Genomic DNA, 26,591 nt, shown 5'->3' with positions numbered 1-26,591 from the left:
ATTTGTAGGTTTTTTAAAAACCTGTTGGGAATGTATGTTGGGAAACAGTGTATAAGACAGTTACTTTATCCATACCTTACTGACGCCTTTTATTTGATCTAATAATTTATAGGGTTTTGGGGGGTTTTTTTGACAGATGGTCAAATTATTTTCACAGGAAGCTTCTTCAATTTTTGTAGAGACCATATTGCACTGATTGAGAATCTCCAGAAGAGTGCTCACTAGCAATATTAATGTTGGATTCCTGTTTTGCTCCATGCTTTCATGGAACCACCATAAACTGATATCTGCTCTAAATTTGGGGCAAAAACCCTTTATCATATTACACAGGTTCCTATGTAGAGTTTCTAAAATTTAAAAACACCTTTTTAAATACTGTTTTTAAGAAACTGACTTTATAATAAGGAAAACATGAAAACTGCTGAGAGGTTAAGGGCAATCTTACAGAGTTTAAATAAGAACAATTCCTAACTGTTGAGCTTTCTTTATGAGGCAGAGACAGCATTCATACTTTCGATACTTTATTCCTAACCATCACAGTACTTCCACAAGACAGAATATTTTTCACAATTTTAGAAATGAGGAAATCTTGACTCAGAGATTCAAGCAATTTATCACAGGTCACAAATCTAATAAGCAATTATGCAAGGATTTATGCCCAACTATATCTAGCTCCAGAGCCCACTCTCCTCCCACTGTATTCCATATTTAATATGAGATATTAGACCAAGCCTCTCAACATGCCCTAGCAGAAAAGATAACAAATGTGTACTGGGTTTATGGGTTAATTAATAACCACATCCCCTAAATGTCTATCTCAATGTCAATTATGAAGAAGATTTCAAAGTAAAAAGTCATAAATATTTACTACAGAGACCTAACTGTCACTAACAGCAGTATCTTTAAAATGAAGAGTTTATATTAAGGCAAAGAGGACAAGAAGTACATGACCAAATTGAGTAGCTTTGTTAAAACGAGTTGTAGATCAGAGATTCAAAAGTATCTAAAGAGCTAAAATGATGGATCTAAGCAAGAAATTTCCAAATGTAGAGGTAAAGTTTGACCTTTAGGTTCAAAAAAATCAAATGCACATAATAAACAAGAGGATAATAACCACAGCACTTATGAATGAATGTTTTGTGAATGAATCAATGGATCTATTGGTTTAAGCCAAAAGCAAATTGTGTAAAATATGATTCCCAAGTATATTCAATTCAATTTCAATATGCGTGGATATCAATGTGATTGACCACAGCAAGAGATTAATAGTACCACTCTCTATATCTGGAAATGCATATTTAGTTATAGAAATTATATGTAGTTTGGCCATAGCCTAGTAAGGATACAAGTTACTATCAGATTTTTTTTTTCATCAAGTCCAGGATGAAGAAAAAGTCACAGGCAATACGGAATTCCAACACTCTCCATGATTGGGTTAGATAATTATTGCGGAATAGGAAGTCTGTAAAACAATACATTTCTGTGGGCTCAACCTCATCAGAATAGAAACAGCCTTCAATTAAAAAAAAAAAATCACCATCACATCTTTGCATAATCAGAGTTCCTATCTGTACTTACTGCTACTCCTGTCTTATAGAGCAGGTAATGCACAGTCTGTGTGACATCAGCAGCATGCATCAAATTGTGGTAAGGATTTTTGTGCTTGCTGTATCCCACTTCCAGTGCCTCCACAAATGAGACAAGTGCAGAAATGGGGATCTGAAAGAGAGTGGCAAGGTTAATTGGCTAGTGATTTAGTAGCTTTGAGAGACCAAAAATCTCTAAGGTATTCTAGCTACCTCTTTCTGAAAGCATTAAGAGAGCACACAAGGACACAAGAACTTTTCAAAGTTAATAAAAATCACTGAACAAAATATTGGATAATTTGAAAATCTAACAGGAAGTCCCTGGTCTGCCCTGCAAATTATTCTTTGTTCTCCAGTTCAGAGGCCCAGGGTAATGACAGGATCATCTCAAGGACATTGAGGGCAAAAAGGCAGGTGTTCACTTAAATCTCAGGCAAAGGTTCAAGTCTTTGTTTGTTAAGAAATAAATGAACAAATACTATGCAGCATCTCATTTACTTGTGCAAAAACATAAAGCACACAAAGATTTAAGTTATAAAATGATTGCAAAACAAACACAAGCTTTCTGAACACTTCACCCTTTAGAAGGGATGATGGGTACACTAGACAGTTGAGAAAAAAAACAAACTACAAATGATAGTCTGTTCTATAACAGAAACAAGCTGTGTTCTTGTGTTTATTACTTGGCAACTTATTATTATGCTCAGTCGCTCAGTTGCATCCGACTATTTGCAACCCCATGGACTGTAGTTCATCAAGCTCCTCTGTCCATGGAATTCTCCAAGCAAGAATACTGGAGTGGATTGCCATTTCCTACTCCAGGGGATCTTCCCAACCCAGGGATCGAACCCACATCTCTAGTGTCTCCTGCACTGGCAGGCAGATTCTTTACCAGTTGCGCCACCTGGGAAGCCCAACTTATTGGTGCCTTGCAATCTGGAAAAATATTTCCAGTTATCCTAGCTGCTTTCCGTCTCAAATATGGGTAATATACATACCTTCTTTTTCTATTTGGCAGAAAGTGAACAACTGCAAAATGCCTGTACAAAATAAGGAGCCTTGGAAAACATTCATTGTATTAGTTTTCTGGATCAATTCCTTGGTTTAGGGTAGATTATCAGTTATAAGATTGCAGGAAAAGGAGAAAATATGTGTTCCAAGAGACTAGAAATCACATTCATAAGAAAAAATAAGTGCTTCATGAGAATCCATACTATGTTCTTCCTTGGGAACATTGCTCCATATTTACTATCTGTGGATTTTAAAAATTTAAATATAGCCTTTCAGATGTGAGAGATTAATTCATTATCATTTTAAAAATGAAGATCCAATGAACTTAGATTCTTTGAGCTGTTCATTGGAGAGCTATGAGCCACTGAAATGCTAGATAAAGGTGTGTGCATGTGTACTGGAGTTTCTTTTGAGGTCTTGAGCATCCACTGGATCTTCAAACAGGCTTCTTTTGAATTTATTTTAATAAATAACAGAAACAAACAAAATGCCCCAAAAGAGATAAAACAAAATTTTTGAAAAATAATACCTTTGTCAAGTCTCCAAGGCTTTGAAATTACTATTCTATTTTACTCAGATTTGTTTTTATTCTTTTCCAAGCTATAATCTTTCATTTTTAAAAACATAAGCCTTAAAGACCTGCAATTATGCATCAGTTTGATGATGGGCGTGTCCAACGAGACCAGTTCATGTCCCATTCTCCATTGGCTCAGTCAGTGAAAGATCTGCCTCTTGATCATATTAAATGAACCATAGTAATAGATCAAGAGAAATATGACTCTCCCCCACCATCCTCTGCCTCAAGCTATCTGAATACTGTTTTTTTTTTTTTTTCATCTTCCAGCGTGTATGCCTGACAAAATAAAACCCAAGACATTAAGTTGACAGGATGAAAACCTCATTCCAGGACAGGGCCCAATAAAATGGGATTGGTCCTGACTCCTAATCCATCATCACCCTCCTCCTCTTTGATCATGACCAGTAGCTCCTAAATAAGAAGAGAATGAAATAAGTTTCGGGTGGAGAGGGAGGAAACTTGAAAAAGTGGCCATTTACTCTTTCTCCTTAATATAAGGGACTTTAAAAGCAAATCCAGGATTACTGGTGGGCATGAGTGGAGCATGAGAGCGCTATACTCCCCTCTAGCGGGTTGTCACCCATCCCTTGCCAAGCTGCCTAGAGTCCATCTGGGAGTTGTGATATGGCCAGTCCTCCTGCTCACCAGCTCTGCTGGTGCCCTAGAATTCTGCTGAAATCCTGAAACTTGTCCATGATGTAACTAAGTCTTGCTTCCAAATGTTCCTAAACAGAGGTAAGTGTGAATGATGCCAGTTCTTGGGAACTGGAGTTAGGTGGGGACCATATAACTTTGGGTAGACCTGATGTTTGACCAGGTATTTTGTAATACAGCATTGGAAATTTTGTTGTAAGAAAGCATAAGATTCATAGTTATTGTTCTCACTGAAATCACTGGACTGGCATAGTGAGTTCTATCCCTTCTAGGAAAGCAATGTCTTTTCCCAGATGGGATCGTCACAGAAAGGTAAAGGTCATTACTCAAGGTCACATAGCTACTGGGTCAGAACTGACATCTGGATCCAGGTGATCTCCTGAATCTCATTCTAGTGTCTGGTCTACCAGATGTGGTATTAGCCTTTGGGTGTCAAACAGGCTTCTGATGCAAAAAAATTAAGGACCATTGTCATAAAGTGCTTATGACTATGTAAGAAATACACTCCCAAATGTGCAGTCCTTAGGAAAGTGATAAAGAATCATGCTGCCCAGACAAATTGATACTTTATACAGAAAAAGACCTGCAACGGAGACTTTATACGGAAAAAGACCTTCTCCGGAGACTCATTTATTGATGAGAGAAATGTGACGGGCATGATACGGCAGATGCCAGCAGATAATGCTCAGGTTCCCTAGAGAATGGGACCCTGCCTCCAGAGTCTGTGGATTTAGAAGGCTGAGGAGGTGGAACACTGGAATTGGCTCATGCTCTTAAAGTTGAAGAATTAATTTAAAACATAAATGGCTGGGAAATATCAATGACCTATCATAGATGATAAGTGAGAGTATTTGTGTGAATCTGAGCCAAGTGGCTGAAAGAGAAGTTCATGGAGACAATAAATTCACACTCTATCTCCATTCCTGTCTCCTTGCTGGTGGTGGTCATTAGTACACGGAGTCTGGCTGAAAGGACAACTGTAGGCAGAGCAGGCAGGTAGGTCTGGTTCAGGCTTCCAGCTGCACTTCTAGGAAGACTGGGATCTAAGTAGGCGGCTCCAGTCTCTCCCTTGTTGATGAGCTCACCAGGCAAGGGAGTAATGAAAGTTCCCCTCAGTGTGGAGTTTGTGGCAGTGGCTTTCTGAACAAGTCACCCCAGAGCGGCTTTCAGTCTACATTAGAAGGATTCTCTTGGTCTTAGCCCAAAGTCCTGCAAGGCTGGACAAACATGTGCAGTTTTTTTGTTTTTTTTTTAATTAGACACTGACCTTGAAACGGCTGATCAGATCATAGCGAGTGAGTAACTCATAGAAAATGAATTTCAGTGCATGGTCCCCACTGGCTTCATTGAGGGAAAAGACATCAAAGGACCACTTGTCCACATCCTACAGGTCAGGGCAGAAAGAAAGAATTCATTAGTTGGTAGCCACTTACATTTACCTCTCTACTTTGGGGTTAGCCTGTAGCCCTAACTTGGTAATTCATAGTCTAAGACTCTAATACTGTTTCCCCTCTCAAACTTTTTCTAATATGGCAATCCTACATAGCATTTGCTGATAAAATATGAAATAGCCTTATTAGTAACAAGAGCTATAATTTACTGGGTACCTACCTAGGCATTATGATCAATGATAAATATATAATTCATCCTGAAGACAAGTCTAGTGGTAAGTATTATCAGTCATATGTCACAAATGAGAAAACTGAGAAGTTAGCTAATTTCGCTAAGATTCATAGAAGGCAAGTGTTAGGAACACACGTGGGGCAAAAACACCAACACACATTCAACTGAAGTTTAAACTCAGGCTCTTTCCATTAACCTTCCACTACTTCTGCTGAATTCCAAAATTTTAATTGACTTCACAATAACCTAGGGTGTTCCCTACCCCTAACCAGCCCTGTGATACCATCTACTGACTTTCTATTAGTCCACTGTAGAGAATGTTAACCCACTTAAAAGTGTTCAGAAACATGCGTGATATAGAATGCAAAACAATGTGTCACCTCAAGAATCTAATCTGCTAAGCTGAAACCAAGGAGAAAGCCTTCATTTCACGGGATGGAAAAATGTTATCACTTCTGGAGTCACTGATCTGAGGACCGAGTCCTCAAATCTGTAAATCACTTTACTGAAAAATATAAAACTAAGAGCTAAGCTGAACACACTCCTCATACACTACTCTTAAAGTTCAGAGTTTTATTTGTCCCTAAAATAATGACTTCAAAATAGATGTAAACACTGCCAAATACGTCTTTGACTTATAAATAGCTACTTGTAGGTGTTATAAACAAAGGCGTGTTTAAGAAATAATTAAAGCAATAGTCATTTGGTTTCTCAGAATATTAAGAGTTTCATTTCAGTGGTTAAGGAAAGTGTACTGCCATGAGCATGACAATAAGGACACATGTGAGATCACACTGAATCTAAGCTAGGTGTCAGATGGTCTCCTGGAAGAGACCTTGGCTTTCAGGAACTGCTGGACCCAGTGACTCCCACATCAGCCTTCACTGCATTCCAACATCATCTATCCATCCCAATCCTGTTCCTTGCCAAAGATCCCAATCATGAAGACTACCCTGAGATCATGAAGGGTCTCTCTCTTGGACACAAGGGCACAGGGAAAACAAACTGTATATAGGGAAAACCAAACATTTCCAGAAAGGTCTCAAATAGATTGTTTCAATTCACATTTAGTAGTAAACCTCACCTTAGCCTTCAATAATTTCTCCTCCATTATAACAAATAGAGAAATAGCCACAAGTGCTAAACATTTTCTCTGCTAGGCACAGTAGGAACTGTTGATACACATTTGCAAACCCTTATAACCCTAAAAATGGGTATCACATTCTCCAGGTTCATAGACGGCCACCCCAGAGAGATGAAATGAAGTGTCTAATGCCAATACCAGGCAATAACTCCACTGATGCCCCCAGTGATAGCAATACTGACAGATGACATTGTAAACTCAATGAATATGCGCTGTGACCCAAGCCTTAGGCCCTAAATACCCCAAGAGTGCCTAGGCCACAGACAGTGGAGCCATTTAAGATTAATCCAAGACCCAAGGTTCACCTTGAAAGTGAAAGTCGCTTAGTTGTGTCCGACTCTTTGTGACCCCATGGACCACACAGTCCATGGACTTCTCCAGGCCAGAATACTGGAGTGGGTAGCCTTTCCCTTCTCCAGAGGATCTTCCCAACCAGGGATCAAACCCAGGTCTTCTGCATTGCAGGTGGATTCTTTACCAGTTGAGCCACAAGGGAAGCCCAAGAATACTGGAGTGGGTGGCCTATCCCTTCTCCAGCAAATCTTCACAACCCAGCAATCGAACTGGAGTCTCCTGCATTGCAGGCAGATTCTTTACCAACTGAACTATCAAGGAAGCTCTAAGGTTCACCTTGGCTACCAAAATTGGCACTGTCATGACAGCCATTGTCTAGCTATTAGTCCTAAAGAAAAGTCCACTGACAACTCAGTAGGTAGGAAAACATTTGGTCACATCTGACAATTTTTAATCCTCTTCACTTAAATGAATAAAAGAAGAAAAAAGCTATCATTGGAAATGAAGAGATAATCATAGTAAAAAGATTTATTCTGAATACTAGATCTCAGAGAAACAGAAGGATGTATAAATACAGACCGTGAGATGGGTAGTCGCTCTAGCCCCTCATTTTTGGGAGACGTTAGCTGTGATTCTCAAATTTCAGTGTTAACCACCTGGGATGTTCAGAAAAAAATGTTGATTCTTTGGTGGAGGACTCTGAAGAATCCTGGCTTGTGGCTTGGAATCTGCATTTTAACAAGCACCTAATTTAACTGCCTTAAACCAATCTTCTCTTCTTAGCAAATTTGGCCCAAGCACCAGTTCCATGAATTTTCTATTAGTCTAACGTGAAGGAAGCCTGAACCTCCTCATTTCCTCCCACTTTAAACCTGGAGTCTGTCCAGGGTGTCTCTTCCTGAGTGACACAGCATATGCCCTTCTAAAAAACAACACAATTCTCCATTTCTGATAACCCCACCTTAGAAGATTAGAGATAAAACCGCCCAAATTAGAAGCTAGTATTCACTTCATGGAAACAAATAAAAAGAGATTGGTGGTGGCTAATTATTCTCTTCCTTAAAATGTTATTTTATGCTATGTTCTTACATTAATCACAAAGGTTAACATGACAGTAGCAGGATGATTATTTTATTAATTGTATTCTCTCAGGCTTTTGGGAAATTTTCTGTAATAGAAGAAAACAATAGTGATTCCATATAAATTGCTGGCAGCAGAGTGAAAATAACCTTTATCTAATAAGCACTATGTAAAAAAAAGAATCTATGTCATCTCTCTAGTTCTACTCCAATACACTGAAAATAAAACTGGAGTCTAGGGACACAGAAAAATATTACATTGTAAAAAGCTCTTGAACTTCCACAGTAAACAGAGTAAACAACCAAGAGAAACAACAGCTTTAGCCTTCTGCACATATTAGCAATGGTGCGGAGAAGGGCAGCAATTCACAGTTAGGATTTATTCTGAATCATCAAGGTAACTTTCCCCTCCAAAAGACAACATGTGTGCTTCTGAGAATTACTTTTCCCTAAGCATAAAATAACAATTCACGTACATCACAGGTTGTTCCACATTTCTTCAGTCATTTTGTATAGAAAAGAAGCTCCAATTTGTAAGAAATATTTTCATAAATTTCTTAGTACCGGTATAACCACCTGTATTTATTTTCATGATAAAGGAAGAAATTAAGGATAAAAGATGCTTTTAACATTCCTAAGACTTTCACTGAAGGTTTCAGATTCAATTATGAAAATCAATGCAACTTCACAGTGGGTGTTATGAAACATCAGATCTTATAAAGTGGTTTCACAGATGAAATAAGAAATGTTGCTGTGAATTACACAATGATTTGTTGGGCATTAGAGTTGGGGTTGTAGGGGAGGGAGGAAAACATGTGTCTTCTTGCTGTATTTTCCTGAGCACCCTTCCTGTCCTAGATGACTTGGCAAGAGATAGAAAATGGCGAACTGAGAATCTGAATACAGAGTCTCCCAAATGAATGAATGTTCCTGAGATAAGAGAAAGGGACTATGAAATAGAAAATCAAACTGGCCCTAAAGGGCTCTTTCTTGACATTAAATTGATCTGATTCTGTGAACAGGGAATTGAAATTATCTTCTGAAAATTCCATCAGGGATACACTTTTCAGGTTTCAGAGAAAGACTAAAATAGCTTTGTAGTTGTTGTTCAGTCATTAAGTCATGTCTGACTCTTTGCAGCCCCATGGACTATAGTCCATCAGGCTCCTCTGTTCATGAAATTCCCCAGGCAAGAACACTGGAGTGAGTTGCCATTTCTTTCTCCAGGGCATCTTCCTGGACCAGGGATCAAACTCATGTCTCTTGCATTGGCAGGCGGATTCTTTACCACTAAGTCGCCAGGGAAGCCCATTTAACAAGAGTCAGAATGCTGGAACCTCTTTCACTAAGCTGACATGACTCCATGTGTAGGCACCAGGCAATGTCAACCAGTTCCGTGATCCTGGGCCTTAGCCCAGCCCCCAGATTTAAAAGACCAGTGAGTCTGAATCTACACACACATACAAAAATACATCTACACAAGGGCTTCCCTTGTGGCTCAGTTGGTAAAGAATCTGCCTGCAATGCGGGAGACCTGGGTTCGATACCTGGGTTGGGAAGATCCTCTGGAGAAGGGAAAGGCTACCCACTTCAGTATTTTGGCCTGGAGAATTCCATGGACTGTATAGTCCTTGGGGGTCGCAAAGAGCCAGACACAACTGAGCAATGTACACTTTCACTTTCAAGGGCTCTTAGAGATATTCTATACAATTCCAAGAGCTTGTCTGATCGGGAGTCATTCTGTAGGATTTAAACTCTTGAAATGCAAGCATCTGTGTGACTTTCCATGGAACTTTCAGGTTTTGTGAGGGTTTGGGGAAAAAAGTAGGATACATGAAGAGGATGAGGGCTCTGGAGAGTATACTTTCATGCATAAAATGTTACTGAGAGCTTACTATCTGCCTATAACTCTGGTATCAAACCTTAGTTCTGTCTCTGTCTTTTTTTTTAGTCTCACTGAGTCTTAGTCTCTTCATCTACAAAACGTACATAGGGTAGGTAAGAAGATAATGGTAGAATTATGGTCACCAAAGTTCCTCTTAATGTTGGACATTTATAACCAGAACAAATTTGATCTCCTATGGCCAAAGTCAGACTGAGTCTCATAATGCTAGATCACTGTACTGATTACCAAACTACTCCAAGAGAGCAGAAAGAAATGAAACTACCCAGAATTCCATATTTAAAAAAAAAAAAAATGGCAGTACAAAGGCTTAAAAATTAGCAATACCGTTACTGAACAGATAAGAAAAAGATAATGAAAGAAAAAAGTCAGGAATGACTAGGAAAACTATAAATGAACTGTAAATGAAAATTCATTTTCTAACAACATATTTAACCTTTTATAGGGCAGCATATACATTGTAAGACCTTTTTATTGGTATTACCTTTAATGCTTCAATAACAGCCGGTGGATAGCTCAGTCCAACCATGTTTGATGTCCGTCTATACATTCTGGCAAAGTCAGAGGGAAAAAAAATGCAATATTATATCTTACAAAGAAAAATTAGCAGGCCACAGAGTTACACCAGTATTGACAATTAATAAGAAGTCATATCATCTGATAAACCCAAGGAACCTAAAATTTATTTTACAACCTTTCTCATAGTCATTCAAGGGGCTTAAATGTTTAAATCAGATGAAATTAAAGCAATCCCAAATACGTAAACATTGGAAACAAACAAACAAAAATTAAGTCTATGTGGCCCAAATGAAGTTATTAAAATGGGTCTCCTCTTCTGCTGGAAGTGAATTCTAGTATAGCACAGACAGTATGTAATGTGTATTACTTTATCCTGAAAAAAGAACTCTTGTGGGGACCCATTTAGAAGAGATTTTTCTTTAGAACTAAAAGATTAAAGAGAACTCAAAAAGAGAACTAAAAGAACTCAAAAACTAAAGAGAAAAATGTCCCAGGTAAACTTTGAGCCAACCACAGCATTTCTAAAACACGTAATTGTGTAGTAAGGATTGTAGGAAGAATAAATCAATTTCTGGAATCTACTTCTGGAGATGGGGGCGATTTAATTTCAAAGAACAAAGTGACTTACAAAATTGGAAAGTGTCATGGGGAACTCAAACCCCTTGACTGAACTTCTCCTTGGATGAATACCCTCACAAAGCATCTTTGACCTGTTTCAAATGTAGACATCATCCACATATGTCAAATAATGATGATAAGATATATCTTTTTTTAAAAATCAGAGGCTGAACTCAAACTAAATCTTAACATGAACAAAAAGAATTCCAAGCAAGGCAAAAAGCTTGTGCTAATGATGCTGCAGAGATAAGTTTTTCCATCTCTTCTTATTGAAGACCGTTTCCACCCAGAATTTTTAGTATTTATAAAGATACCAAACCTACATCAAAGCAAAGTCTTCAGTTATTAGAAACCAGTGTCCCTTTCGCTGCTTTGGTTACTGAATGACAGACATCATTACCTCTCCACAAATATCCCAGCCTGCACTGCGTGGACGATGCTCTTGAACCGTGGCTTCTCCTCGCTTCTTCTGAGCATCATCCCCATCTGCCGCGTGAAGGTGGAGGCCAGCCAGTCTCGGACCTCAGAAGGAACTGCATCTGACTGAATGTCACTGAGCTCATCCTCCGTATCCAGGAGTCGCCTGGACCCAAGAAACAGAACCACGACACAGATTAAATGTGAAGTTAGAGCTCCCTGTTCAAAGCAGCTATTCCTTCTCGCCAACCCACCTGAATACACAGGTGCAAAAAAACCCATAATAAATGGGCCACAAAAAATCCAGTACTTTTTTGGGCAAGGCTTGTGAAAGCCCACCATTTGTGTTTCAGGGTGGTTTCCTCTACCAGACTGGATAAAGGAACAAAGGAGTCAGAGAAGGTCAAATAGTCTTCATTTCAGACTCTGTGGGCCTGATCCACTGCACTCAGGTGTAACCAGTATCTTTATTCCTTGATGATTTGTGGAATTTGAATGGAATCTAAACCTCTCATTTAAAATGCATTCACAAGATTTATTTCATAGATGGCCAAGTGACATTATTTTATTTGAAAATAATGGCACTTAAAAACTATAGACAACACTGTGGCTGATTTATGTTGATATATGGCAAAAACCATCACAATATTGTAAAGTAATTATCCTCCAATTATAACAAATTTTAAAAAGTGATAAACAACAATACTGTATCACAAACTTCAAAGCTGTGAAGATCTTAGATCTTAATTGTTCCCACCACAAAAAACATAATAATTATGTGATGTGATACAAATGTTAGTTAACCTTATGGCAATAATCTTATGGTAGCAAATAAATAGAACAACACATTGTATACCTTAACTTTTACAATGTTACATATCAATTACATCTCAATAAAACTAAATTTTAAAAAAGAAAAAGAAAGACTTTGCAAAGTATTACCCAAATCACATCAACTCAGTCTTCTGAAGTAATAAACCCAAATGGCAAATACTGATACCCTCTCTAGCTTGATAGGACATTACAGAAACTTAAATGTCTAAATTTAAGCAAAATTTCCTAAATAATTCAGTTCTTTATTTGAGAACAGTGATTTGTCATGTGTGCTTAGCAGATTTTTCAGACCTAATCATGGATTTGGCTAGAACAGAACATAAATAGCAATAAATTATAATACTGTAAAACTTTGAAAGTTGTATTTTATACTTATATTAAGCCCTACTAAAAATAAGCAGTAAAAACAGGTGCCAATGAGTTTTTTTTTTGTTGTTTAGATCCTTCAATTGGAAGGTAAGGGAGAAATATTCAACATTTAGTAAAAACAACAACAACAACAACTATGGTATCAAATTTCCTTAAATTAGGAACCAAGCATATCACCAAAAACTAAACCACACAATTCTTAAATTACTGGGAAATCTTATCAGATTGAAATTTGGTATAGAAAAGTTAGACATCAAAAATACTAATGGAGGAGCTTCTCTGAACTAGATAAAACAAGAAAAGCCTTGCATATTTACCAATTCAATGTTTTTTCAAAGAAAAGCAATTTTTTTTTTACTCTCAAACACACTTAGTAACTGGCAGTGCTTTGGTACTTCTGGATAACTCAAGTGAAAAGAGTCTTCTAAGAAAATCAATAACACATCAAAAGATTGAGGGAGGAATATTGGGTGTTTAAGAGAACAAATGCTTCTTCAACCCTTCAAAACCTTCCATTTACAAATGGACATCATGAATTAAAACTTGAATGCAATTTTTAGGCTGAGATGAATAATATGTAATAATTTCAAAAGAACTCTACATTTGATTAGAAATCTAGTAATCCTTTTATAAATGAGGATGTACAGAGGCTATGTGATATCCAAACCTACCCCATTTGTGAAAACTAAAGCTCAAATCAAACCAATCATTTGAATATTACCACCTACATGCCATGAGGGACATTTCAAAAAGTCATATAATAGAAAATTTATCATCGGCTTCTTGCCATTTTAGCTCACCTGGTTTCATCAATGTACACAGATTCAAGCACGGAGGCTGCATATTCCAAATTCTTCTTGAGATCTACCACTGAAGCCTCCCCTCTCTCTAATTGTTTGACCAAAGATCGTAACCTGGAGGTGGGGGAAGAGACATGATTCAATTAGAATAGAAGAAATAAAAAATAATCCTGCTATTAGAGTGAACAGTTTATAGCCATTAAATGTTTTTATTTATCCCAATACATATGAAAGGAAAATACAAATCTAATGATGAAACCATTATTTCTCAAAGAAGTAAGTTATAAAATAAATTCACACATTTTTTTCCCACTATGAATCAGGAACAAAAATGTTCTCATCTACCAGGACTGACCTTGCCCCACACTTTCTAACTACCTTTCATCTTTCTGACAGTTTCCTAAATTATCAGCAATTTTGCTTATTTTCTGATTTTAATTCTTTTTGGTCCTAATTGGATGGCGTAAAGCATGACCAGCAACATCACCAAACACTGCTTCAGTTGAAGGTACTTTGTTCAGCTGTGACCATAGAGAATAGCAGTCTCACGGCCCACAGGTGTTCCAAGACAGCCAATGAGAGTTAGAGCACCAAAATCACTACAGAGGGCTGCAGAAGGAATACAAGAAGGCAAACTCTTTTACTGGACAGGAAGAATTACTCTGGTGGTGCTGGTGGTGGTGGTTTAGTCGCTAAGTCATGTCCGACTCTTGCAACCCCATGGACAGAGGAGCCTGGCAGGCTGTAGTCCACGGGATTCTCCAGGCAAGAATACTGGAGTGGGTTGCCATTTCCTTCTCCAAGAATTACTCCAGGAGCAGATAAATATCCTAGTTTTGTTTTTTAAAGGAGGATGGATAATAAACCGAGGTACTGAGGACAAGACCTTTCCCACTGCTCTTCAAGAATTCCCTGGAGTAGGAAATGACAACCCATTCCAGTATTCTTGCCTAGAGAATTCCTGGACAGAGGAACTTGGTGGGCTACAGTCCATGGGATCCCAAAGAGTCAGACACAACTGAGCATGCACACATGCGTAATTCAAGAGTTCCAGACAGTGTAAAACTCTCCTCTTACGTATATGAACATTATCCCCACAGAGAAGGACTTCCTACATATGAGAACAATAAAATGCCAACAGATTATCAAAGACCAGAACCTGGGAACACTGTAAATACCACAGAGATTTGGAGATTGCACAATTCTTCAGGCTGTTTGACAGCCAGCAAACAATGACACTTTGAGAACAATATTGAGTTTGAATGTATTTGGGCTTCCCAGACGGCACTAGTACTGAAGAATCAGCCTGCCAATGCAGGAGACCCAAGAGATGCAGGTTTGATCCCTGGGTAGTGAAGATCCCCTGGAGTAGGAAATGGCAGCCTATGGTTTTTCCAGTAGTTATGTACAGATGTGACAGCTGGACCATAAAGAAGGCTGAGTGCCGAAGAATTGATGCTTTTAAAGTGTGGTGCTGGAGAAGATTCTTGAGAGTCCCTTGGACAGCAAAGGGATCAGGCCAGACAATCCTAAAGGAAATCAACCCTGTATATTCATTGGAAGGATTGATGCTGAAGTTGAAGCTCCAATACTTTGGCCACCTGATGTGAAGAGCTGACTCATTATAAAAGACCCTGATGCTAGGAAAAATTGAAGGAAGGAGAAGGGAACAACAGAGGATGAGATAGTTGGATGATATCACCGACTCAATAGACATGAGTTTGAGCAAACTCCAGGAGATAGTGAAGGACAAGGAAGCCTGGCGTACTGTAATTCATGAGGTCAAAAAGAGTCAGACACAACTCGGCAACTACAGGACAACAATGCTTGCTAATTATAACCATCATGTTGTACATAGATCTCCAGAATCTTATAACTGGAAGCCTGTACTCTGACTAACACCTCCCATTTACCACTGTTTATTTTAAAAGGCATTTGTTATCATTATTGCCATTGTTATTATTCAGTGGCCTTGGTCATCACAGGTAACCACGTGAGAGTCATCCTATCAGGATACTTAAGATTATTATCAAGTCTCCATTTCCCAAGGCTATTTCCACTTTTTTGACTTCAAAATATTCTCGAGCTTGCATTCATAAGGGAGGACAGGTCAACTTTTCCACAAGGCATAAACTACTCCCCTCCAGATCTACATGAAAATGATAAACAATAACAAGGGAGGAAAAGCTCAGGATCAACCTTAAAAAGTAGACAAGAGGGTCAGCCATATGAAAGAAATTTCCAGGAATTTCAGTGATGTAAAATACAAAGGAAATTAGATGGAGGGTAGTGCCTAGCTGACTTGTGAATCTCCATCACGCAAAAGGGAAATATGCAAAGGAAATAAGCAGAGGCATCTGCACAATTGGAGGTGAGAGTCAGCCTGTGGATGCTATTAGCAGCATTAGGAAGCGTTCTGGTTTCCCAGGCAGCCCGAAACAGGGAGCTGGCATGGAAGGGTGTACCAGTCACTCACACACAGTGGACAGCCAGCCTGCCAAAGAATGGGGAGACTGCAGAAGCAAGCCCTGAGAACTGTTCCAAATAAGGAATGGAAGCTCTTTAGCAAAAAGTGTTCCTGGCTAAGTCTGCCTCTAATTCTGATTTTCACCTTCAGAAGCCAAACTACCCACTAGGCTGTTAGGACTCTCCACTGGCAAAGTAAAATGAGGGTAAACGTAAGCTTTCTAAAAATTTTCTCCCTTAATTTAGGGCTTAAAGATTCTACCAGGGTTTGACATGAATATCAAATAGGACCCATTGCAATTCTCAAAACCTAAGAGAAGACAAAACACAAAAAATTATGAGGGAACATATAAGATGAACAGAAGTAAGAACCAGATGATTTTCTCTTCCTACAAAAGGACATCCCTAAGAAACAAACAGAAGCAGCTTTAATCAAATAAGTTTTCCTAGACTGAGGAAAAACCTTTATAAGCAGATGAAAAGGGATCAAATAAAACCAGAAAAAAATCCAACATATTCTGTCGTAATTTTTTATCTCTGAAAATAAAAAAAAGAAAGCATTAAGAAAAACATATTACTTACAAAGTAACAAAAATTCAAGCTAGCCATAGACTTCCACCATGCCAAACATCAGAAACCAGCTTAATAACAATACCAGTTTTTGATAATAATACAGTGTAATTCAAGATATCCAGATTGATCTATGGGTTTCCCTGGTGGCTCAGTGGTAAAGAATTGCCTGCCAATTCAGGAGACACAGGAGACATAGGTTTGATCCCTGGTCTTTGAAGATTCCCTGGAGAAAGAAATGGCAACCTACCCCAGTATTCTTGCCTAGAGATCTCCATGGACAGAAGAGCCTAGTGGGCTACAGTCCATGAGGTCACAAAGAGTCACAACTTAGCGACTAAACAACAACAAATACTTACCTATATTTAGTATATCTGTCATGTATATGTGAAGCCAACAAATATATTCTCAGGTGTAGACAAGCTCAAAATTTCATCATTCCTATGCTTTTACAGAAAACAGAAACAAAATACTTTAAAGCAAACTCTGGGATAGTGACCTTTCAAGGAGGATAGATTTGTGGGTCTCCAATTAAATGGATTCTGGATTTATGACTTAAATGTAACAAAGCCAACCTTAACAAAATGGACAAGTAGTTTAAAAACATTAAAAAGGAGTGGCAGGTGAAATATAATGCTCATTATACAAAGACAACTACACATGAAAATGACTGACCCTTCTTTTCCTAGGTAAGTTCCTATTCCTAGTATAAATGCTTCCTATGTCACTTTTATGAGCTAAAGATTAATTATAATCAGTCAAAAGCAATTGAAATTACTAAGAACACTATATGGAATATCACTTTATATCCATTCATATTAATAATTCCCATTCCAGGGAAAGTACAGTATTGGGAGAATTAAGTCATGAAAGTACAGTAGTGTGGATTGCGTCGTGAAGAGCTACACATCAGTCTGCCATATGTAGTCCACGACCCCAGGACAGACCAGGGGTGGTGCTCCCACTCAGCAGTTCAGATCAGCAGCACGGAAAATCATCTCCCCAAAAAGCCCCAGGCATCATGTCACAACGAGTAGAAAATCAGCAGTATAGGGCTTCAACCAGAGGTAGTCACCAGTAGAGCTGGACAGACACTGAACACAGCCACACTTATGCATCCAGTGAAAGCCAACCAGTGTGACCCACTGGATTACAATCTGGTACTCCACCCTGACTCAACAGAGAGTTGTAAACAGAAGCAAACCCCTAGCCCAGTGGCTTCTGCAAACCCGGAGAAGAAATGACACAAAATAAAGTCTCTTCAAAGGAGTGGGAGGGAGGTTGGAGGGAGCTTTAAGAGGGAAAGGACGTATGTAAGTAAACCTATGGCTGGTTCATGCTGATGTACGGCAGAGACCAACACTACCTTATAAAGCAATTATCTTCCACTTAACAATAAAAAAATAAAGTGTCTTCAAGATGCATAAGACTTACTAGAAATTCATATCAACTCCCATCTCTCTAGATGATGAGATGAGTGAAAGATCCACCAACACCCTGGCAGACATGAAGGCAACCTATGACAACACACCCATGGTGTTTATGGAAAACACCCAGAGACATTCACCTCTTTTTATTCAAGGACAACTAGCCAGGAAAAAAGATTTTCCAAAAAGATTCAGCAATTTTAAAAAAGTAGAGAATCATCTTCAAATTGCAGAGAAAGGACTCACTTTTGAAAAGAAGATTCACTACTGAAAACACAAGTAAATTTTAGAGAGCATCTGCTTTGTGTTCAACAAAATTCAAGAAAACAGATCTGAGAAACAAAGGTGAAAGCTGAAATCATAGGTAATAAAAGTGGACATACTGAGAGAGAAGAAGAAGTTAAAAAGAAACAAAATACGACAACAAAAAGACTACAAGAACTTAAAAAAAAATAGTGACCAACTTCCTACATACCCAGCTCCTATTCGGACTAGCACCTGTCACAGGTATAAGTTACAGCTTTCCCTGTCCACATAGCTGCTGGCTTCCTGCTTTATGCAGCTGCCACACAAATGGAAAGCCCTGGTAGCTCAGTCAGTAAAGAATCTGCCTGCAGTGCGGGAGACCCAGCTTTGATCCCTGAGCTGGGAAGATCCCCTGCAGAAGGAAACGGCAAACACTCCAGTATTTTTGCCTGGAAAATCCCATGGACAGGGGAGCCTGGCAGGTGACAGTCCATTGAGTTGCAAGAGTTAGACACGACTTAGTGACTAAACCACCCACACAAACCCTAGGGAATTCTAGATCCCTATTTTCAAATATTGTTGGGCTCTAGGGGAGCACTCAGGTGGTGATGCTTCACTGGCCCTGCAGTTCGCCCTCTCCTCTAATCCTTTATACTTCTTAGAACATTCTGCCTTGACCCCCACCCCACTCTGCCACCTACAGTCTACCTGTTGGTGAAATTGCTGCTTTGTGAGCAGAAGACTTTCAAATTAGCTCTTTTACCACCAGTCACAAACTAGTCTCAAAAACTGAAGAATGTCCTAAGGTTTCTGGGAATATGGAGGTACCCTTACCTATTTTTCATCATAGTACAGGTTTGCCCTAAAGCTCAATCCATCTTAAGAAGAGTTGTCTGAAAATAGCCAAAATCCTTCATACTCATACTACAAACTATTTTTGTGAGACTTGGAGGGACTAGTTAAGCAGAAAGGCTCAGATGCCTTCCTTTCTTTTCCCAGTAAAGTTTGTCTGGATGTTTTTCCATTTAATTCATTTTACCTAAACGTCCAATGCTCCCAAGGACAGGTCCCATGGTAAGCTGTAGTACATCTAGTTTTCTAAGACTATTTAAAAGGATTTTTGGTCCAGGCACCTAAAGGAAGGGAGGGAGGGAGGGAGAAGGGAAATTTTCAGCAATAAGAATAATAAAGTTTCTCTTTTGAGTGAATGTTCATAGTTTCCAGCACCCCATCCATTTCTGTCACTGTGGCTGCCAGATAATAGTTCCAGTATAGAAGCGCAAAGCCATTTTAGGAATAGCTCACACTTTCAAACTTTGGCAAGATGCCTTTCTCTTTAAGTGCATGCATGTGTGCTCACTCATGTCCTACTCTTTGCGACCCCCTGGACTGTAGCCTGCTGGGTGCTCTGTCCATGGATTTTCCAGGCAAGAATACCAGAGTGGGTTGCCATTTCCTCCTCCAGGGGATCTTCCCGACCGAGGGATTGAACACGCGTCTCCTGCACTGGCAGGCAGATTCTTTACTGCTGAGCCATCAGGGAAGCAGCCTTTCTCTAAAGATAGTGGTGTATAATTTCACTGTGGGTGAGCCTCTGCCATCTTTACATGAGTCTTCCATTTCTCCACACAAACGCTTTGCTTTCTCTAAGCTTCTCTGCTGCAAGGCATATGATGAAATGCTACATCCCTTTGGCTCCCAGCGCCCTCAGGTCCAGTGCAAGTCCTGGATGAATACTTGGAGACCATGTCATTATTTGGATTACAGAAAACTTTTGGAAGAGAGAAACTCAGTGAGGCAAGATCTGCCCACTGTATTTTGGAACTTGGAAGGCAAGTGGAAAAGACAAAGTCTCTTTTCTTTTCTCACAAAGATAATTTCTAGGACCAACAAGGTTGACTTTATTAGGAAGCAACTTTTTGACTCAACTGTATAACTCAGACAAGCGCCCTAAAATGGACTTGGCACAATTCCCTATCCAAGTGAGGTCCCCAAACCCTTCAAACTAGGCTTTGAGAGCACATACATATATTGAGCTTTAAATGCTGCTGGAATGAAATCAGAAAAACACAAGCAAAAATAGACTGGAATAATAAGCCATGAAACACACTTTCTTCTATCTGTCCATTCCGTTCAAGGTTATTCTCCCTGAGAATGGATACGTAGTCCTAAAATGCCAGTGTAGCCTACAAAGGCTGTTGTCTCAGACAGGCTTTGTTTAGTTTGAAAGAATGTCAAAGGGAACTGGATTCTTTACAGTACTTCCCGTCCATGTCCCAATGAATCATGAGCCCTAAAAATTCATTTGAATAATAATAAAAAAACCACCATGTCAGTTCATCACATCGTGTATTTGCAAGGCAAAGGCGTCTCTGTGTACTTTCCACACACCTGTTTCCTCCATGTCACTCCCATCCCTGCCACTTACCTAAATGCCATAGAAAGCAAACTGAAACAACTCCTCCAAATGGGATTTCAGGCTTATGCTTTAATGTCATCCAATGATGCCATCTGAATATTTTTCTGGAGATCTGTTTTTTCCATAATTAACACTGTGGTACTTGAAACATCCCTTCAGCATTGTCTGGGTGCTCTCTGAATGCAGGTACTGTGATAGGCTCCAGGAGTACAAAGTGGGAAGATGCAGTGCCTTCTCTCAACTAGGGAAGACAGACAATCAGAACTCACCCCACAAGTACAGCAAGCGTGATGCCAGCATGAGACAGGGGTGCTAAGAAAGCACCCAGGAGAGGAATCGCCAAGTCACAAGGCCCTCTCTAGAGGGGGGATATCAGAGCTGAATTGAGGCCAGACAGACATCAGCCAGGCCAGCAAGATGGAATGGAGAAATTGCTGGATCGGGAAGATGGTGATACATTCAAGGAATCCCATTGTCATTGGAACTCAGGGGACAAGAAGAGATAAAACTTCAGAAGACAGTGGAAGTCAGACCCTGGTGGACTTAGCAGACCAAACTAAAGAAATTTCATTTTCTCCTGGAGACAATGGGGAGCCCTTGGAGAAATTTTAAATGGGATGGGAGTGGCATGATAATATTGGCATTTTAGAAAGATCAATCTAGCAGCAGAGTAGAAGACTGTAGGGATTCAGTGAGCAGGAAAATTATATTATATATGTTTTTGCTGTAATTAGGCTTGTCTGGTACCCTGAACGGTGCAGTACGAATATTATCTCTCATGTGATAGCACTCTGCTTAGGGTGCTGCATGAGCAAGGTGGCAGTACGGATCATTGCTTTTAATAATTTCTGGGAAATGGCTTGTTTTAGGCATACGGTTTCCTGATTTAGCTAACCTCCAAACCAAAACGAAGAATCAGTTCAGTTCAGTCACTCAGTCGTGTCTAACTCTTTGCGACCCCATGGACTGCAGCACACCAGGCTTCCCTGTCCATCACCAACTCCTGGAGCTTGCTCAAATTCATGTCCATTGAGTCGCCAACAAAAATAAAACTGGCAAAAATAGCCCAGTTATGTAAATTTTACCTACTGTCGATGCCATAAATAAAAAAACCACTTTTATCATTCTCAATTACACATACTTGAGGCAGATATACAAAGAGATTTAAGTCAATTATTGGGGTCTAACTACCTTTCCACTGAAGAAAAAAAATTTGGTACCTAGGTTCATATCTATATTTTTCATGCCTCTCTTATAATCTACTAACTAATAAAAATAATTGTAAGGTTATAGAAGATTTTACATCACATCATTAATAAAACTGACATAACTGAACATATACTGAACACGATACTCAGCTGCAGATTAAAACATTCTCTTCAAGCACACATGTAACAGTCATCAAAACTGACATTATGCTGGGTAACAGCAAAAGCCTCAACAAGTTTCAACTAATTGAAATCATACAGATAATGTTCTGACAACAGTGGAACTCAGCTTGGAATCAGTAGCAAAAAAAATGTCTAGATATACTCCAAATGCTTGTAAATTTATGAATAAACTTCTAAATAACCATGGGTCAAAGATTAAATCAGAATATAATTTTAAATGCTAATAAAAATATTATTCATCAAAACCTGTATTACTCAAGTAAAGTACTACTTAGAGGGAAATGTATAGACCTTATGTGGACATATGAGAAAAGGAGAAAATCTGAAAATAAGTGACTTCACTATCCACCTCAAGAAATTTTAAAAAGAAAAAATAAATCCAAATAAAGTAAAAGATAGCAAAAAATGAACATAAAAGCAAAGCTTCAGTAGAAACAAACTTAAAAACAGAAATAATCAATAGAAATATCTTTTTTGCTAAAAGATAGCACAAAATAAACACAAAAGCAAAACTTTAGTAGGAAAAAACTTAATAACAGGGATAATCAACATAAGCTATATTTCTGAAGTCTTAATTAAAGGCCAAGCAAGACTGATCAAGAAAAAAGAGAAAAGGCACAAATAGACAACATCAAAAACAACATCCTACAAATCTGTAATAAAAGAATATCATAAGTACTTTTCTGCAGATACATTTAAAATTTTAGATAAAAGGGGAAAATTATATGAAAACTTAATTTATCAAAACTGACAGAAGAAACGATAAAATATGAATATTTCTATACTTATTGAAGAAACTGAATCCATAGTTTACTGTTTTCCCACAAACAAAACTACAGTGCTAAATCACTTTATCAATGAATTCATCTAAACATTCAAAGAGGAACTAACACAGTCTTTCAGAGAAAAGCAAAAGCGGAAACATATTCCAACTCATTTTATGGGGCCAACATACTCTTGATTCCAAAACCAAACAGGGGCACCATAAGAAAAGAATTACAAGACAGTTTCTCTTATGAACATAGATGCAAACATCCTAAATGAAATTTTAACAAATTAAATCCCATGATAGAAAAGAAAGCAAACAGTAAGAATCCAAGCAAACTTACAAGAATTCAAGGTTGATTTAACACTTTAAATCAATGAATAAATGCTATTCACTATTTTAACAGGAACAAGAGAGAAAAATCATATGATCATCATAAAAGACTTAGAGAAAGCATCTAAGTGATAAGTATCTTAGCAAAGGCATGAAAGTGAATTTCTGATACTGGGTCTTTAAAGCAGAAATGCTATAGCAAAGATCATACATAATCCTGAAACACAGAAAACTTTCCTGTTGAATTAGCTCTAATACTACTACTTCTCTTCAAGATTGTATGAGAATTTTTCACCAGTTTAATAAGAAAACAGAATGGATAAAAGATATGAGGACTTGAAAGAAAAAATAAAACTGTCACTACAGATGAAATAATACTTAAGATAGGATACCTAAAAGAATTTGCAAGTAAATTATTAAAATCAAAAGGTGAATTAAGCAAGATAACTAGAAAAACAGCAATAAACAATTAGAACATGGTACTATCTACAAAAGCATCAACATAAAAAGTATCTAAAAATAAATCCTACAACATATAAAAAAGTACCCTACATAGACAAAAACTGTAAGATATTATTGTGTGTGTGTATGTGCTCAGTCATTCTTTATGACTCCACGGATTGTAGCCCACCAGGCTCCTTCATCCATGGGATTTTCCAGGCAAGAACACTGGAGTAGGTTGCATTTCCTTCTCCAGGGGAAGATATTATTGAGAGAAACTTTAATGGCCTAAATAAACATAAGGATAGTATATGCTCATAAATTATAAACTCATTATTTTAGAAATATGAATTCTGCCTAAATTTATCTATGGAGTCAATGTTATCCCAACAAATTCATCACAGGTCATTTGGTGTAAATTGACTGATTTTAAAATTTATTTGGAAATGCAAACAACCAAATATGCCAAATATGGTTTTGATTATAAAGAATCAACCTGAAGGACTTATATTACCAAATATCAAGATTAATTATAAAGCATTTAATCTGGGCTTGTATCCTTGACCACCTCACTATTCTAGCCCTCTCCTCTCAACATCCAGCTGGCATATGTAAGGATTGACACACGTGCTTTGATAGTAACATAAACACAACATAAGTAGGCAAAGAAATCTGCTGCAAGAAAAATTTAAAAACCAAATATAAATGGTTTTCTGATTATCCTACTCTATGTGTTATTTTTCCATCCCATTGGCATAGACCCATTCTTCAGATGTCCACTCAAGAAGACACTACAAACTCTCCTGGTTACTGTGGGTTTTCTAATGAATATTTGCATTCCTTTTGCTTTCATGAGGCTATGCCGTGGAGTAGTCCTGCATATTCTGCCTTCTCCTAGTTACTTTTCGACCAAGTAAATTTCCCTTCAGGATGCTTGGGTGTGCGACTGAGTGAGAGAGTATGTGTGCACACCATGGAATCTGTGAACACCAGGCAGAAAGTCCTGCTGGTTGAAACCAAGTCACATACTTTTGCTTCCAGAAGTATTATGACCCAGGGTTAAAGTCTCAATCCCTTTAGAGTTGCTATCAACTTCATTCCTTTGCAGTTCTTGCAGTAACATAATACAGTAATTTAGAAAGGAGTTCTCCCCACCGTCATTCTTGGTCTCCTAAAAAACTAGTTCCAGTTTATCCCTGACTTGTTTTTACTGTCACCCAGCTCACATATTTTGTTAAAAGGAAACAGTGTAAAAAAACTGCAGTCTGACTTTAGGTTGGCACAGATTATTGGAAAAGTATGTTAAAATATGAACCCACTCTTTTGGTCATTGTTCTTCAGGAAAAAGGAATAAATGAAAAAGAAAAGCCATGAGTGAGCATCATTCAGAATTGACCACAGGCCATGCTGCAGACTGTGGAGGAAAAAGTAGAAGAAATACTGCCAGGCTGCCAAAAGGTAAGTTCCAGAAGCCATTTTTCATTTGCAGCTATTCATGTGGAAAGAATTACCATCCCTTTCCTCTGCTGATAAACATGCCACTTCAAAAACATCTGTTTCAATAGACTAAAGAAATGAGAAGAACTAAAAACATCTTTGAATGGTGGTAATGAGAGAAAGAAGATGAGCAGAAATGAGAAGGAAGTTTGCAGGAACATTCAGGAAGGTTGGAACAACACAGAGACATGTTCCTCTGCATCTTAAGAGTCAACCCAACTCCACGGCTCCCTCACTTTCCTTTCCTGAATTCAGTTCCTTACTCAATCCGAATTGCATTGTGTTGATATGATTATCCAGAAAAGCTAAAGCTCATTCACCCAGCAAAATCACAGGAATTTGACCATCGCTGAAACACAGTTTTAGTCAAATGCATCCAAGACTACCTTTTCCCTCACTTTTTTCTTGTAATAACAGAAACGTGTGTGTCTGTTAGTCTCTCAGTTATGTCCAAGTCTTTGTGATGCCATGGACTGAAGCCTACCAGGCTCTTCTGCCCATGGGATCTCCCAGGCAAGAATATTGGAGTGGGTAGCCATTTCCTTCTCCAGAGGATCTTCCTGACCCAGGGATCAAAACTGAGGCTCCTGCATTGTAGGTGGATTCTTTATTGTCTGAGCCACCAGGGAAGCCCAATAACAGAAATAGTTAATATCAATTCAAAGATAAAAATCTACAAAGAATGGTTAAAGAGATGCTGAATTAGCACAGTTCTCTTCCTTAAAATTAATTTCCAGAAGAATTATAGAAATAAAAAGACAAAACTCAAAGAAAACTGTGAGAAACTCCTCGGGTCACGTAAGGACACTGCTCTGAATGTGTGAGGGCCGTGCAGCGGGTGTCCATGCTCTAGGACAGAAGGCAGCCCCACCAGACCTGGGAGGAAATGACCAGCAAGGAAGTGTCAGCCTGCTATTGTTTCCCTCCCCTCCGCTGCCTCCAGATCCACAGTGGCCATCCCCACACCCCTGGTGACTCAGAACTCTAAAGGTCAAGAGATCCCGGAGAGTTAAACCAGGATTGTGGGCCCAATGATGGCTCCACTAAGTTCCACCTAAGTTTCCAAGAGTTCCATACAAGGAAAAAGAAGACGGAAGGACATGTGTGAGAGGCTGGATTGGAACTCATCACCTAAATATGATAATAGAACATATTTACAGAGATATATATATTTACATATCAGCATATATAAATACAATTGCTTTATATATGTGTTTATACAGTTGCTTTTGTACTGTACAATTATACATTTGCTTTGTGTGTGTGTATACATATATGTGTGTGTGTGTGTGTATACATGCATAAACTTGCCATGGCCCAGAATCCAGTCATGTGGCCACATCTTTCCAAAAAAGAAGGTGGGAGATGTAGTCCAGGTGAATGCCCTGGAGGATAAGGAAGCAGGTTTGGTGGAGAGCCAGCCAATCTCTGCCACAGCTGGAAAATGGAATCCTGTCACCTATGCTTGTCATTCCTTTTAAGCCTTTTGTTTCTACTCTGCTGAGATGATTACATGAAATAGTGTATATTAAAATGACTTGTTAACTTTATAATCCATCGAACTGAGAGACATAATTAACCTGACTATGAGGTAACCTCCCAATTAT

At 38.5% G+C, this 26,591-nt stretch overlaps 1 protein-coding gene and 1 long non-coding RNA gene across 10 annotated transcripts in view; one reads left to right on the top strand and one right to left on the bottom strand.

Annotated features, from left to right (window-relative positions):
* The window catches only part of PDE1C (phosphodiesterase 1C), a 594,246-nt gene that overhangs the window by 113,705 nt on the left and 453,950 nt on the right, over nt 1-26,591 (bottom strand). For all 9 annotated transcript variants that reach the window (XM_081533589.1, XM_081533591.1, XM_081533590.1 and 6 more), the window contains 5 exons: nt 13,429-13,542; nt 11,409-11,591; nt 10,356-10,422; nt 5,096-5,212; nt 1,579-1,719 (listed from right to left, as the gene is read on the bottom strand). In XM_081533589.1, coding sequence (XP_081389715.1) covers nt 1,579-1,719; nt 5,096-5,212; nt 10,356-10,422; nt 11,409-11,591; nt 13,429-13,542 — 622 coding nt within the window. The remainder of the gene's footprint in view (nt 1-1,578; nt 1,720-5,095; nt 5,213-10,355; nt 10,423-11,408; nt 11,592-13,428; nt 13,543-26,591) is intronic.
* The window catches only part of LOC145523397 (uncharacterized), a 66,102-nt gene continuing 56,345 nt past the window's right edge, over nt 16,835-26,591 (top strand). Inside the window, exons 1-2 of the long non-coding RNA XR_014066536.1 lie at nt 16,835-17,153; nt 24,829-24,945. This is a non-coding gene — a long non-coding RNA (uncharacterized LOC145523397). The remainder of the gene's footprint in view (nt 17,154-24,828; nt 24,946-26,591) is intronic.

The sequence above is a fragment of the Giraffa tippelskirchi genome, chromosome 10 (genome assembly GCF_054371585.1).
Source record: "Giraffa tippelskirchi isolate mGirTip1 chromosome 10, T2T-mGirTip1v1.2.pri, whole genome shotgun sequence".
Lineage (NCBI taxonomy): Eukaryota > Metazoa > Chordata > Mammalia > Artiodactyla > Giraffidae > Giraffa > Giraffa tippelskirchi.
The sequence above is the reverse complement of the archived record's forward strand: the minus strand, read 5'-3'. Positions and strand labels throughout refer to the sequence as shown.